General features: G+C 35.9%; 1 protein-coding gene across 1 annotated transcript in view; it reads left to right on the top strand.

Annotated features, from left to right (window-relative positions):
* LOC111053010 (suppressor of lurcher protein 1) overlaps positions 1–15,666 on the top strand; it is a 128,191-nt gene that overhangs the window by 110,659 nt on the left and 1,866 nt on the right. The window contains exons 7-9 of the mRNA XM_039428195.1: positions 590–780; positions 10,235–10,442; positions 11,189–11,448. Coding sequence (XP_039284129.1) covers positions 590–780; positions 10,235–10,442; positions 11,189–11,448 — 659 coding nt within the window. The remainder of the gene's footprint in view (positions 1–589; positions 781–10,234; positions 10,443–11,188; positions 11,449–15,666) is intronic.

A 15,666-nucleotide genomic window follows, 5' to 3' on the forward strand; every position in this document is an offset into this window, starting at 1 on the left:
AATGATGAAAATATGTCTGGGTGTGTCTGGACATATTTTCATCATTTTCATGATTATCATCATAATTTTTAACCTCCTTAAAAAATCAACCAGACATATTTTCATCATTTTCATGATTATCATCATAATTTTTAACCTCCTTAAAAAATCACCCAGACATATTTTCATCATTTTCATGATTATTATCATAATTTTTAACCTCCTTAAAGAATCACTTGGTTTTTCAAAAGAATTGCTCATGGAAACGTCGGTAATTACTTGTGTTGAAATAATTGATTCTGTTTTTCCATCAAATAAAATTTCATGATTTGATGTAACGTACTGCAAACTAAATTCGTATAGGATGGACGTAATCATTGAATATATAGGAGAGACAGAAATTGTGAGTGAATCAAATCATGAACTCTACATAACCTCTAGACTATTGATTTTGAATTAAGGTTAAAAGCAGTTTTGGAAGAATGCTGTAGTTTCCACCTGGATTGTATCTAGGCGTAATTATAAGATTTGTAAATAAATCTCATGTGATTATGTAATTCTAATCCATGACATTCTAATCAATTCTATGACTTGATTCGATTCATTTCAGATGCGAGAGTATAGACTCATTGATGGCCTACGTGCGCACAGATGGCAGATTGGAGAAGATAGACAACTTCTGTGGCAGCAGCACTCCTCGGCCACTCATGTCCAATGGTCCAAGACTGATGCTCGAGTTCAGAGGCATTTACTCTTCACGCTATGCCAGGGGCTTCAAAGCGGTCTACTCTTTTACTGAGAGTAAGCTTAGAGAAACGAAAACTATATTCATTTCGTTCCTCTCTGGAATAAGCTTCTTCTTTTAATGTTGACCCATGATTATGAGTGGAAATCGGAGATACAAGCCATTATTAACAAAGTTAATAATAGAGCTAAAGACAGAGTAATTGGTATAGAGTTTTCGATTCGCGTTATTTTAGTGAGAGTCATTAAAGGTTTAAAATAGGTTCAAGTTGAAAATCACAGCGGGAGTCAACTCCTCTAAATATGTTTCATGAGTTGCGAAATTGCTTCCCGGTGGTTCGGGACCCACCTAAAATTGTATCTCTCATTATGTTCCGCCTCATTACCCTCGCACATGCTTGAAGCTCAAGTAGGCATCACTCTCAGCAAAGGAAAAAAAATGAAATAACATGGAACTCATATACAATTTGAGTTGGAAAGGTTTTATTTTAAAAGCTTTTTATTCTTTTGTATGAATGGAGTGATACGTATTATAAATGCATAAGCAAATGGATCAATGGAGCATTGATGTGTGTCGTGAAAATGTTAATTCATTTGGATTGCGATAGTCAACCTCCCACTCTGAAAGTGATAGAAAGTCGAAAGAATAGTGCAATCATCAAACCAAATCTGTTTTATTTTGCCAAAACAATAACAAATATCCAGAACGGAAAAAAATTCTAAGAATGATGGATTAAATTAAATCTCCACATTACCCTGGAAAAAAATACTACCTGAATTGAAACTAATTCGTATGCAAGTAGAAGATTAAAAAAAGTTCTTGTGATGGCATTCACATACACATTCACACAGTTTCGCTTCAATAAATAATTATCACCAGTAATGTTATATCCATGAGTAATTCTCAACATCTCTGAGAAATTTATCAAGAGTGGAAATGTATTTATAAAAATGTATCAATACTATAAAAAAGTGGATAGTTTTTGTTGATTGGTGCCACCTGTCAAGTATCCTGCTCTCTATTTTCCTCCATTGTAGTCCGGGAGCAAACGTACTTTTGTAGTCATATTCGGGTAACAACCGCGGAAGATGTCTCAATATCTCCGTTGGGAGATAATAATGAGAAACGCAATGATGATGAGTCGAGATCACAGGCAAACTCCTCGAAATCCTGTTTATATCGCTTGTATTTTGATAACCGTCCAAGATATCCCACCTTTTTTTGAATAAAAATATTTGAAAAACCCCTCCCCAAAATTTTTGCCATTGAAGTTTCTCACAAAAACGCATATTTTATTAGTTATCCTATACTATTTAACGAGCAATTTCTGTTTAAATGTTTATACTACAAGGTAGCCCGTGCTTCGCAAGGATCTATTCTAAAACTTGACAAACTGAAAACTTGACGTAATGAAATCTAGAAGAATTGAAAATAGGTCTATAAGAATCCTCGGTTGATTAAAAAATTATATGCAACATTTCAAGTAAATCAGTCTAGTAGTTCAGATGTGATGATGCGTCAAACATAATTTGCCTATCCTTTACACGTGTATACTTGTTTAAGCCAGTTCTATACTATATTAAAGGAAATGAATGAGAATAAATTTTGAAAGTTTTGAGATATCGATGTGCGGTTTTCACCATAACTTTTCTCTGGAAATCCTGTATCGGAATCATGTATCATATGCCATCCTTTCAATTAAAAAAAGAAGTTGGATTCAAAATGGCAGTTCCAAAATGGCGGAAAAAATCAGGATGCGACGGAAAACCTGTTTTTATCATTCAAAAAGGATCCCCAATCATACCTATCTTCTAATTTCCCTTTAAAGAGAAATGATCAGCTGCTTCCATACAACAACTGGAAGCACAACAAATAATTGGAAACTTGACATAATCAAATCTTGGAGAATTGAAAATAGGTATATAACCATCCTCGGTTAAGCTAGAATCTATATGCGAAATTTCAAGTTAATCAGTCCAGTAGTTCAGACGTGATGATGCGTCAAACATAATTTTCCTATACTTTACACGTGTATACGTGCTTAATCCAGTTTTTTGCTTTATTATACTATACAGGAATACTATCCAGTTTTTTGCTTTATTATACTATACAGTGAATATTAAAATTTTCACTGTACAGTGAGTCAGTCATTCTATCAGGGCTCGAATAATTTTGAAATTTTAATCAAATAAAAATGGAAGAGAATAATCCCTTTATGTAAATATCAGCACCTCTATTCTGTCACAAAGTGAATTTTGTGATGGATGGAGAATCGTCATTTAGTATATAATTTAGCGAATTCTCTTTACTTTAGAGGAAAAATAGGGTCGACAGTCAGATGTATTTTGCTAAGCTTAGAGTCGAGTGTAAAAATCATCATCATTGGCGACAACCCTGTGAATTATCATCAGCGGATTCATCAGAACCAGAAATTTCCAGATCTTGTTTAATAGTCTGAGCGTTCTAGTATCTAGTATTGCAGCAGCAGCACCCATATCATAAAAACGATAAGCGGCTACCGGGTCCAGTCAGTATCATTCTTCATGAAATTTCTGGAATAGGAAGATTGTTTACCGGCCTAATTTATTATAGTTATTAGCAGTATTGTCATCATGGTTGCACCCTTAGCATCAAGATCAGCTGAATCATACCCTGTCACATGACCAGTGGCGTGATCGTCTCCTGAGACTCCTATTGGTCGGCAATCTCTTTTCCCCGGCCTCCTAATTTTCAGCAACCCTGTTCTGCTTTGAGGAGACCTAGGCAAGAGGTAGTAGTTTGGTGATCGGGTTTGTGTACGGCCACGTTCTGAGTGGCGCTCCCAATAGTTGTTTTCTAGAGGGATAATATTCTATACTCTTTTATTGAATAGAATATTGTGAGTCGAATTACCGACTGTTTGAAGTTAGATTTTCCTGGGGGATTTTCTGTCCTTGTAGATTTTATTTATAGTCAGTTGTTTGGTGGTTGAGCGTGTGAACGGGTCGCGAATCTCCTCTCCTTATGATGTTCCAGGCACTAGTTTATTTCTAGGGGAATTATTCTATTTTAAGTGTTAGAATAGAATATTTTAAGACGAGTTCCGGACAACTCGAAGTTGGATCTTCCTTGGGGATTTTCTTTCTTGTTAGTTATTTCTCCCAAACTTGTATCACTGGGGGTGAATGAGTTGTCCTTGGTTTCGAAACCTGGAGGGGTCTTAAGTTTGTGCTACAAACAGTTAAGTGGGAAATTTTACTAGGCTCTTTTAGAGGATTATTATAAGGTGCTTAATCTATAAGTCTCGACTCTGTCACTTCACAACATTTTTAAGTTTAATACGGGGATTGAGAATCGGTTCATTATCCACGTCGATTCAGGTAATTGTATGTCAGGACTGGTAGACCGTATGTTTTTCTTCTCTGTAGTAAGGTGGCCTTCAATTTAAAGAGTGATTTTTCTTAATTGAATTTTTATTCTTGTAGGGAAATCCCTGTCCTTTTAAAGAATAGTTTTTCTCAATCAATTTTTATTCTTGTGGGAAAATCCCTGTCCTTTTTGAGATTAGTTTTCTTGATTAATTTTTATCCTTGTAGAGAAATTCTTATCATTTTGAGTAAATTTTCCTTGCTTAGTTTCCATATTGTAGAGTGGCCCCTGTATTCAACTTTGCTTAGCAGTTTCGAATATGCTATAATTCCTAGTAGGAAAATTCCAATCCTTTTCCTAGAGAACTCAGGTGCAGCTTGCGTTCGTCCTGGTCGAAGTCATTCAGACTGCGACATCCTTTCTCTTAATTTTTCCTGTTCTAAATTCCTTCCAGCTCTCAGGTACAGCTTGTGAACTTCCCAGTCGAAGTCATCAGAATGCGACAAGCTTCCTCTTACTTTCTCTTAATTCTTCCTGTTCTAAAATCCTTCCTGATCTCAGATCCAGATTCGAGATCGTCCTAGTCGCGGGTTTTCAGACCCGCGAATCCTTTCTAAAATTCCTAGAAACCTGTCTCTTTCAATAGCAAATATTATTTGCTGGTTTCCCCTGTGGAAAATTCACGAATTTTCCCGTGATCTAAGTTGCAAATTAGAGATCGATTTTGTTGTAGTCCTTAGACTGGCAATTGCTTTGAAAAGCCCATTAAAATCTTTTCCTGGACTAGGAGTCTCTGACTCGATATTTTCCTTGTGGAAAATCCTGGAAAATTCCTTTCCTATCCTGACAACGACAGACTGTTGTCTTCCCGATATTATTCTACAGACTGTGTTTGTGAAAACCTCTTCTATCCTCTCATGATAGTCGACATACTGACTATTAATTTATAAGCGTTTCGGACGATTGAGAGTGATTCCCATTTCTTTAAGGGATGTCACAGATTAGCCCTTAATAACCGTCGCGCAGTTGCTAGACTGGCGCGGAAATCCTGTTTAGCAGTTTCAGAATTACTGAAAATCCTTTCGCAGCTACAGGCTCGCGATTCAGAAATCCCATACCCAAAACTCTATACTCTAAACTTCAATTTCCACATAGCTGAAATTTATACTCTCTATTTAGCTAGCAGGTCCAGCTTGCTGAGAGCTAGAGCGCAATTCTTAGATTGCGGATTATTGAACAGATATTCATTTGCTGTAGAAAATAATATCTTATTATTGATTCTCTGTACTGTATACCCTATACCTCAGACCCTGTACCCTATTCTCTATAGCTTACACCCTATACCGTACACTGTTTAACTAGATCTTGAATACCACTAACAACTCCATAGATCCATCATACCTTTACCCTATAGCTCTTACTTCAAACCCCATGGAAAAACCTCTTTCCGGGCTCGCAGATCCAGTCTGCCCGCCGTCAACTCGCAGTTGGTTCAGATTGCATATTACCTTCATAAATAGAATTATTTGTAGTCTCCTTGTATAGGGTTATCTCAAACCCATTCAACACCCGCCCTATATTCCAAAGGCCGAGGGCCGAATCGGCCAGCAACGGCACGGGCAAATACTCTTCCCCTGAAACTAAAAATTTTGCGAAAGAAGCAGAGGGTAAAGAATCAGGATAGAGGGAGAAGCGTAAGTCCTGTATCTCCACCTGTCAGTACGGCTACTGACCCCGACCCATATCCGACTGTAGCTAGTCCGCGTTGTAGCAATACTTCACAATAATTAGATAACCCAGGGGGTGGAATAGGGTGTCTTAATAATTCAAAGACATATTATTAACTGCATGCGTTTTCATATTGCCGATACAGCATCGATGAAACTGTTGACGTTTATTTAGCACTTTGTTTCAAAAAACTGTTCTAGCTGAAAAATTAATAATCCATGCCACGTGTAGGCCTATACATTGCATCAGGAAAACAAAGTTTCAAAACTATCCACGTACCTCGGTTAACGTTTAATCACGATAAAATGCCATACTTTAATCAAGATGCATTTTGGTTGCACAAAACAGAAATTCCAAGCGATAATGCCGATTAAACTAACCGGTGTATGAAATTTTAAATTCTGATTAGTTGGCACCATTTTAATGGCGATTAGCTGAAATTAAGAAAATTTGGTTGCGCAAAGGTAAAAATCGAAAAATAACGCCGGTTAAACGTAAATCTACATGAAAAATTTCAACAGGCCATTAACGGGGAATTAAATCCAACTAACATCGATTATTGACCGAAGCGAAGCTGAGGTCTTAGTTTCGACTTGATCGGCTTTTGTCTGTTTGTTTGTACCACAGTTACAGTCGCAGTTATTGTCCGATTTGGATGAAATTTGGTATACAAGTTCTTCGAAACAAGGCGCAGAAACGTATGTGTAACGATTTTTGATAAGACCTCCGGTTTTAATATAAATTGAATATGAATTGTGCCGCTCTAGAATGTGCTGTATTGAATGAATGGTATCGTTGGAATGCTATCAATAGAGGACAAGAGTTGTCAGCGGTAAACCTTGAAAAGTCTGAGCCGCCCCAAATCATACTATTTATTAATTGAAGAAAACTTCTCACTTGATTGCACCATTTCTTCCCTTTTCAACACGATATTTCCCTGTTTCATAGATGAATAGTTTCTAGACCTACCGAACCGGCCGGAGACATTACAGCTTAGTTAGTTAGCTATTGTTTTCGTTTTAGTATGAGATCGGAAACCGACTTCTGAGCATAAACATTCTGCATAGGCATAACATTGTTATGCCTATTATGTTTATTATGGCTCAAGCTGCCATAACATTGAATCCACTTTTCATGAAAAACATTATTAGCAACCATTATTTAGAATCATTTTCCGTCTCACTATCGTCTGTGATATCGCCTAATTGCCTACTGCATATTCCATTTTTTCTATCAGTTGACCGATTTCTTATTATTGATTGTTAGAAAAGTTGTAATATTGTAAATATGGGGACAATATGAAGGTACCTCCTTGAGAGACATTTATAAGTCCGGTGTCCCTGGAAACAATGTCTTTAGCACTTTCAATGGAGAAAATAATAGATGACATGGATAAATCTTCACAATATACTGTACTTTCTTAATGGCCATTCTCATTAGTTTGAAAGTTGTGGGCTATTCATGAGCGAGGTCTACTGTTCGCAGAACTACTAGTAGGTGGGCCTACCTACTGATAGGTGTCTTCCAATTAGTTTTTGGTAAAAAAACTACAGAATTTAAAGTATAAGCTAAATACATGAATGAATTTCATCCGTTAATAAAATAGAGAAGTGTATTTAGCTGATATTAGCATTCAAAATTATATTCTGATTTTTGAGGATAGTTTTCAATCTGGTTCGTCTGCAGATAGCACGAAACTGGCGACAGACAGAACATTTTTATGGCGCATGCGTGATGAATGGTCAGAGCTTGCACCAGTTATAGAATGATAATATAAAATAGAGAATAATATAATAAGTTATAGAATAATAATATAAAATATAGAATAATAATTCTATAACTGGTTCAAGGTTCTATTTACTGTGATTAGATAGAACATTTCTGTATGAACTATGAATGTTATTATAATTTCTTCTCTTGTAACAAATTTTTTATGCTATTGTACTCCAGAGCGAAGCTCGGTCCCCGATATTAACCTCCTTAATCTCTACAAAAATGTTTTTTCACTTCACGTATTATAACTTTTTTGTGCAAGAGATGCAGGGAAATGTTGAACCTATATAGTTAACATATTTTTGAGCTTTGAAATAGGCTACCTCATTACGCGAGTTATGTCAATAAGGTGAACTTATGGTGCGTTTTTCCATACCCATGAGGTAATAAGCTAGATCCATGAAATGGATCTGCTGCTAGAGGAAAACCCTCCAACAAATGAAGATTATATGGCAGGGGGTAGAGGCGAGTGGAGGAGCTGAGCCGAGGAATCCTCAAACTACCCTACGCTGTGAGGCAGAGGGTAACTGAGAAAGAAGAAGTATCTGAGTTATAAGATCTTATGACTTGGGAATTGTATGAATCTCTTCGTAATCAGTATAGAAAGAGAATATCCATGCAGGCAATTTCCATGATGACTATCAATATTATCAATATTTAATTGAATTAGATTATCTAGTTTTTCATCTGAGAGCACTTGATTCAAGTTAGTGGTGCTAATAAATAAATTCTGAGTGAAATAGCTGTATCGTCGATACTGCAACATCAACCTACCTCAAGAAAATGTAGCCTACATATACGCTCTCTCAGACGATTTACAGTAATTGAATCAGCATACGGAAAAAGCACTTCCCTCCTTTACCTCTTTCACCGTTCAATAATAGATTGATGCTCGTGCATCAGTGCATTACTTCGCAGTTCACAAGCACATCAATTTCTCACCAGCACCGAGTAAGCAGACCGTTCTGTTGGATTCCAAATGTACCATCTAATAAGGGATTCTATCTGATAATATTTATTGGTCCTGTTTTTAAGATCATGTTGTATTGGTTTGAAAGTCCGGAATACAAGTACCGGTATCAGAATAGTGATTAATAAACTGACTATTTATTGAATGCACAGAACTCCAGTGAGTATTTCTTCGATAAACTTAATCGATGTTGATCACCCCGAATTTGAGTTGAAAAAATAGAAGAATTATTGTTAGGTAATATTGGCAACTTGTCCTGGGAATTGAAGATACTGGAAACAATCAATAGTATCAAAACAACGATTCGTGAATTTAATTTTCTACATGGGAAATAAATATTTTGTTTCCATATGAAACTCTCGTTCATGTTCAAATTTTGTTTAATACTCGTTTAATGCTCTCGTAAAGTGATAATAACAAATCTCAACCCATTTGGCCATGAAAACTTCTATTTTCGGGAAGTCTAATAACAGGCTTATCTTCAAAATTTTTCCTTCCAATCGTAGTTATTTACAAGAAGAATAGAGCTGATATCAGTTCTCACTTTTATCCTTTTATGAATTTCCAATGTACAATACCGATTTTATTTTAAAATGAGTAACCTTAAAGTTATAATCATATTCACAACTGAACAATCACCATGCTGATACATCAAAGTGCCTTCCATGAAAGATAAATCATTTCAATTATGTCTTTCAATGAATTTCTTCAATTAGTTGGTTAGGTACTATGATTATTTTACAGTAGTATTATTATTGGACTGTCCAATGTCCAATACTTCTAAAAATATTTTATATAAATTGGATATTTAATGTATAGGACATTTCTCGTTATCACTGAGATGGATCATGGATGAAAGGATAAATGAATCGTCACTGTGTAGTTTGCTAATAGTTGAGTTAGATTAGAGCCAGTTATAGTATATGCGTCCCGTAGCTTTGCCTCCGTGTCTTTGAAACGTCATATTAACAAGGTATGATTTGCGGGGTGATATTGCTACTTTTAGAAAAACATGCTCCAGAGTGCTTAGATCCCTAGATGAAGAAGGAAGCTCCCTACAGAGTTGAAGTCGATCTTTTTGAACGGGTAGTATTATAGTCTAGTGGCCCTCTGCCGACTGGCAAAGCTACAGGACCCGGACTACACACACATCGATTTTTGCACCAACAATTTTTCGCTGTCCTTATTATAAATGAATTTTATTAATCAAGGAACAGTGTTGCAATTGCAGAGCATAAAATCAACTCGAAAAAAATATTCATTCCAAACAAATTTAATCACTCATGAAATCACTAAACAAAGGGTTCTATAATATAATTATTAATTGAACTACTTTATGAATTCATTAAAGCACAAAGTGCGCCAGAGAAACTTACTTATTTGAAAGGTCAATAGAAACAAAAGTACTTTACTTATTGTTTCAATCTTCTTTTTATATGAGAATACAATTTCCCAATTTTTTTTTCATGCAGTCTTGAAAATGACATCAGATGAATGGCGACCCCCATTGCGCATACACTGATTACCTCGATTTTTGAAATTTGTATACACTCGTTGCAGTATATCAATCGGTATGTACATTTCTCTTCCTCATTTATTAGATTGATATTGTTCTATTTATTTAGTTTTATTTTCACAAGAAAGCACTGAATGGGTGAGAAAAACTAAGGATACTCCTTGTTCTATTGCAGATTTCGGAATACAGTCTGGTAAGCAGGTTCCAGACTTGCCGTGTGCATTCTGGTTCAACAGCTCAGACGCATCGGAGGGCATCTTCCACAGCCCCAACTACCCCGGCTTCTATCCGCGCGACACCGAGTGTCACTACTTTTTCAACGGCCTTTCCGGCCAACGAGTCAGGCTGCAGTTTGCCTACTTCGATGTGGAAGGGGTTTCACCGTCAGTATCAAAACAGAGTTCATTTTATACATTAATTTATCCATTCTTTATTTATTTGATAGTCTATCTATCAATTAGAATGAATGTCGCCAGGGGTGACTCACTGGGTGTGTGGACCTGTGCATCAGATCTCAATATGTTGTTTGTTGCTATGGAAATATATGGTGCATATATAGTGACATTCACTTCAGGATACCAGAAATTGTTGGATGGGAAGTATTGATGTTTTATAGAAGGGATGCTGACAGTTTGGAGTGTATCTCACTATAGCATACTAAAATTATTGCAGTACTATATTTTTCCCAATAGCAAAGTTGATAGTTGAAAGACTCTTGTATGGACCAAATAATCAGGCAACTAAGTAACCTTTCCATCACTACCATATTCTGATATCGATAGAAAATGATCTTCGACACTTATTAATATTCAAGATGTCTAACTTCTCATTTTATGCTTTTGCCAATCAATATTCAAAACCTTATTTATATACCAAAAGTGATCGGATCTTCAGCATTAAGTCCTCTGGCAATATGGCATGGATGTTGTGATGACATCTAACAGGTTCTTTATTATTCAAATCACATTTTAATATTCAAATCACAATTTCAAAACTGCAGTAATGATTGGGTAATTAACATTACAGTGTTATGACTTCAATTTGTCCGTGACTTCTTTCCTGTTCCATCCTTTTTTACCATAAGATACTGCTTACCTGATTTGAGAAGTATTAAATCCTAATTCCACAGGTGCGAAGCGAATTCCGCAAGTGACTACGTAGAATTTTCAAACTTCATGGCAAGAGACAGGAAGTACAGTCGACACTGCGGTCAGCTGCAGCCATTCATGGTGGAGTCCGATCGAAAGTTCTTCAGGGTGACGTTCAAGTCAAACGACCGGCTCGATGGTACAGGCTTCAACGCCACCTTCCAGTTTTTCGAACCTGAAGAAGCTTCAACAACTATCAGGCCTACTGAGAAAATTGTCACTTCCAACTCTAACTATAGATGTGAGTTGAATTTCATCTTTCTTTTGAATTTGGGGCAATCAAAAAATTTCTAGAATCAAAAATAGCACGTAACTATACTCATTCAGATGCACTGTAACCATGAATCGTAACTCATCACTTATTGGGACAATTGGGTGGCACTAATTCCCTTATGGATTTATAAGGACGGCGAAAAATCGTACGTCCAAGAACCGATGTGTGTGTAACTGGTTCAAGTCTATCACCAGGTTGCACAAATAGTATCTCAAGTCACAAGGACGGGAAGAACCGTTTTGCAGGTCAGAATGATGTTTCTAGTCAAGGCGTTAGCTGAGACTAGAATTTCATTCGAGCACTGCAAAAGACATTCACGTCCAAGTAACTTACACTATTTTTTGGCATAATAATCTAGAAAAGAATAATTGAGAAACAGAAAACATTACCTGCTTGTGCTGACATTACTACATGCATTCTATAAACATAACCTAGTTTACAAGTCTCGAATCAGGAATTTCTTGATTGTAGTTGACAAAAATTCCACCTGGAGCGCTAAAAAGCGGCTCTAGGAACAGTTTTGCTGTTCCAAATTCGGAACTAGGAAACATACTGGACTGTAAAGGAAACATGATTTTATTACAGTATAGCTTAGACCAGTTATAGAATAGACACGCTGGGAAGTCTAGCCTCAGAAGCCAACATCTACTGCCATATCTCCAAATCGTGACGTCATCATCGGATAGAAAACTTTCAGATTGTGTCTATTTCAGAAGGATGTAAATTATTATTTATTAAAATGGTAAACTCCAGCTGCGCTCCCGCTGAAATAGACACAATCTGCTATGGAAACAAACTCTACAGAAAAGTTTTCTATCTGATGCTGACGTCACGATTTTGAGATATAGCAGTAGATGTTGGCTTCATCGACTTTCAGTATCAAATATACAGTATCAAATATAATAGTATGAATATACAATAGGCCGTGTCTATTCTATAGCTGTTCTAAGCAGTACAGTATGCTGTAATGAGAATCATATGTTTATTTGTTCTACAATCAGCTGTTTACCGGCTTGATTTCATGGATGTAAAACAGCTGAAATTGAATGACAAAAAACTGATCCAATCCCGAATAAATTCCATGAGAACCAGACAGAGAAAGTTTTTCTGAGAAGACAGGCCACTCTAATTGGTTCTCATGATATTTAATCGAGATTTAGAACAGTTTTTGTGCAACCTGCTGATAGACATAAACCAGTAACATACACATCGTTTTTTGGACCTTCGATTTTTTGCCCTCCTTATGAATCCTATTGTATTGAACAAATCATGTTTGTCAAGTTCCATTTAATCTGGTAGAATTCATATATTTTGTTCTTCTAGTTCCTTGTTTTCCAAAATCACTAAATACTATAGTGACCTCTGGGTTGGAGAACTCGCTCATGAAATGTTGTATCGTAATCTTTGAAACCCGCAACTTTTGATTATAAAGTTTGTGAAAATTATGGGAACAGCTAGATATTTCTTTTACAAGAATTATTTGACATTAGGTTCCATTGGGATCATATTTGAATTGAAAAATTACTCTTCAAAAATTACTCTGTCGCTTCAACATCTTTGACCCTTAATTCATTTTTTCAAATAAGAAGGTGGTCATGTGATACATGATTTCAATACAGACTTACAGAGTTTCAAGAGAAAATGAATGACGAAAATGACCGCACATCTTCTATAATAATAAGAGAGAGTGGGGTTGTGTTTGTTCGTGTGTTCGTTTGTTCGCATCAAAACATGTCAACTTGTAGATTGCATACCGGAAAAACGGGAATGATTTAGATCTCCAAATTTTGCACATAAATTCTAGAAATATTAATCTCGTGCACCTGGAAGCCCAAATTTTAATTTTCCTTCTAGATTTTTCAGAATTAATGTTTCAATTTCATTAATGGTACATTCGATTTCATTCAAAAATCACCAAATCATATGGTCGAAATTTAAAAAGGAACATCTGTTTCTATATTGCTTCCTACCTGAAAAACATAGTTTTGAAACTTCGTTTTCCTGATGCAATGTTTAGGCCTACACGTGGCATGGATTACTAATTTTTCAGCTAGAACAATTTTTGAGACAAAGTGCTAAATAAACGTCTACAGTTTCATCAATGCTGTATCGGCAATATGAAAACGAATGCTGTTAATATGTCTTTGAATGAAGGTGTTGTTATTTACATAAAGAGATTATATTCTTCCATTTTTATACAATTAAAATTTCAAAACTATTCGAGCCCTGATAGAATAACTGACTCACTGTTCAGTCAGTCGAAAATTTTAATATTGAAATGAGGGGTATTTTGGCAAGCTTAGCAAAAAAATAAGGTCATATGCACCTTTTCGTTATGTCTTCAAATGAAAAATGAGTTTTGTGGGTTGTCAAAACTCCCTCTGAAAGGGAAACTATTCAACTTATTCTATATTTTAGTAAAATAACAATGATCATCCATCCATGTATCATCTTCTATACTATAATAAAGGAAAGAACTGGATTATAAAAGTAGCCTATACAGATATAAAGTATATAGGGAAATTATGTTTGACGCATCACGTCAGAACTACTGGACTGATTAACTTGAAATTTTGCATATAGATTCTTGCTTAACCGAGGGTGGTTATAGACCAATTTAAAATTCTTCAAGATTTGATTACATAAAGTATTGCTTTCCGAAAAAAATTAAGGTACCCCAATTTCTACATTTCTATACGTTTCAAGGTCCCCTGAGTCCGAAAAAGTGGTTTTTGGGTATTGGTCTGTATGTGTGTGTGTGTGTGTGTGTGTGTGTGTGTGTGTGTGTGTGTGTGTGTGTGTGTGTGTGTATGAGTGTATGTGCGTCTGTGTACACGATATCTCATCTCCCAATCAACGGAATGACTTGAAATTTGGAACTTAAGGTCCTTTCACTATAAGAATCCGACACGAACAATTTCGATCAAATGCAATTCAAGATGGCGGCTAAAATGGCGAAAATGTTGTCAAAAACAGGGTTTTTCGCGATTTTCTCGAAACGGATCCAACGATTTCGATCAAATTTCTACCTAAAATAGTCATTGATAAGCTCTATCAACTGCCACAAGTCTCATATCTGTAAAAATTACAGGAGCTCTGCCCCATCTATGCAAAGTTCGATTTTGGGTTCCCAATTATCAGGCTTCAAATACATTTTAAACAAAAAAATTAAAATGGAAAAGATTGATCATGAAAAACTCTACAATTAATATTCAGTAACATTTTCACCTAAAATTGAAAATAAGCTTGAAATTTGAGAAAATGTTATTATTTCAATTGCAAACTGTTGGCAACTGTAGATTCTATTAAATCATTCACTATGAAGAGATAGCAGACTTCGTGTGTCTGCAGCGCTATTGTCCTGTCACCAGCTGTCTCAGATCTTAGAATAGTAGTAGATTTGATATGCGCGGGACTACTAGCGTCAGGTGATCAATTTTCATAACGGCAAGGAAAGTTGTGTGAGTGCGCCACACCAGATTTTTCAGTTTGTCAAGTTTTCAATTATTTGTCATGCTTCCAGTTTGTATGGAAGCAACAGAAGATTTCTCTTAAAAGGGAAATTAGAAGATAGGTATATGATTGGGGATCCTTTTCGAATGATAAAAACAGGTTTTCCGTCACAACCAAATTTTTTCCGCCATTTTGAATCCAACTTCTTTTTTTAATTGAAAGGTGGTCATACTGATTTACTTGAAATGCAGCATATAAATTCTTAATCAACCGAGGATTCTTTTAGGCCTATTTTGAATTCTTCTAGATTTCATTAAGTCAAGTTTTAAGAAAGACCCTTGCGAAGCACGGGTTACCTGCTAGTTGAAGGTTACCTGCTATATCTCAAACCGTATAAGTTTATAGCTTTACAAGTGATAAATTATGTTGTATATTAACCAGCTGGAATCATGTGTCAGCGTATATGAAGCCTTAGATGATGTTATGAATGAATGGAAAAACTGTAGACTAGTAATTGCGTGCTTTGGATTCTTCAGCTGACTAAATGATAAATCACGACAAATTTTCATTCTAATGCACTTTCAATATTAGTCTCATATCCTCAAAAAGGACGAAGGAGTGATAGTCCAGTCAAATGGTCGTTTTTCAGGAAACAGCCCCGAAAGAATTTTTCTCGACGGTTCTATATGTATTTTGGGGCGCTGAATTCGAATCTGAAATTTGCTGACACGC

The sequence above is a fragment of the Nilaparvata lugens genome, chromosome 1 (assembly GCF_014356525.2).
Source record: "Nilaparvata lugens isolate BPH chromosome 1, ASM1435652v1, whole genome shotgun sequence".
NCBI lineage: Eukaryota > Metazoa > Arthropoda > Insecta > Hemiptera > Delphacidae > Nilaparvata > Nilaparvata lugens.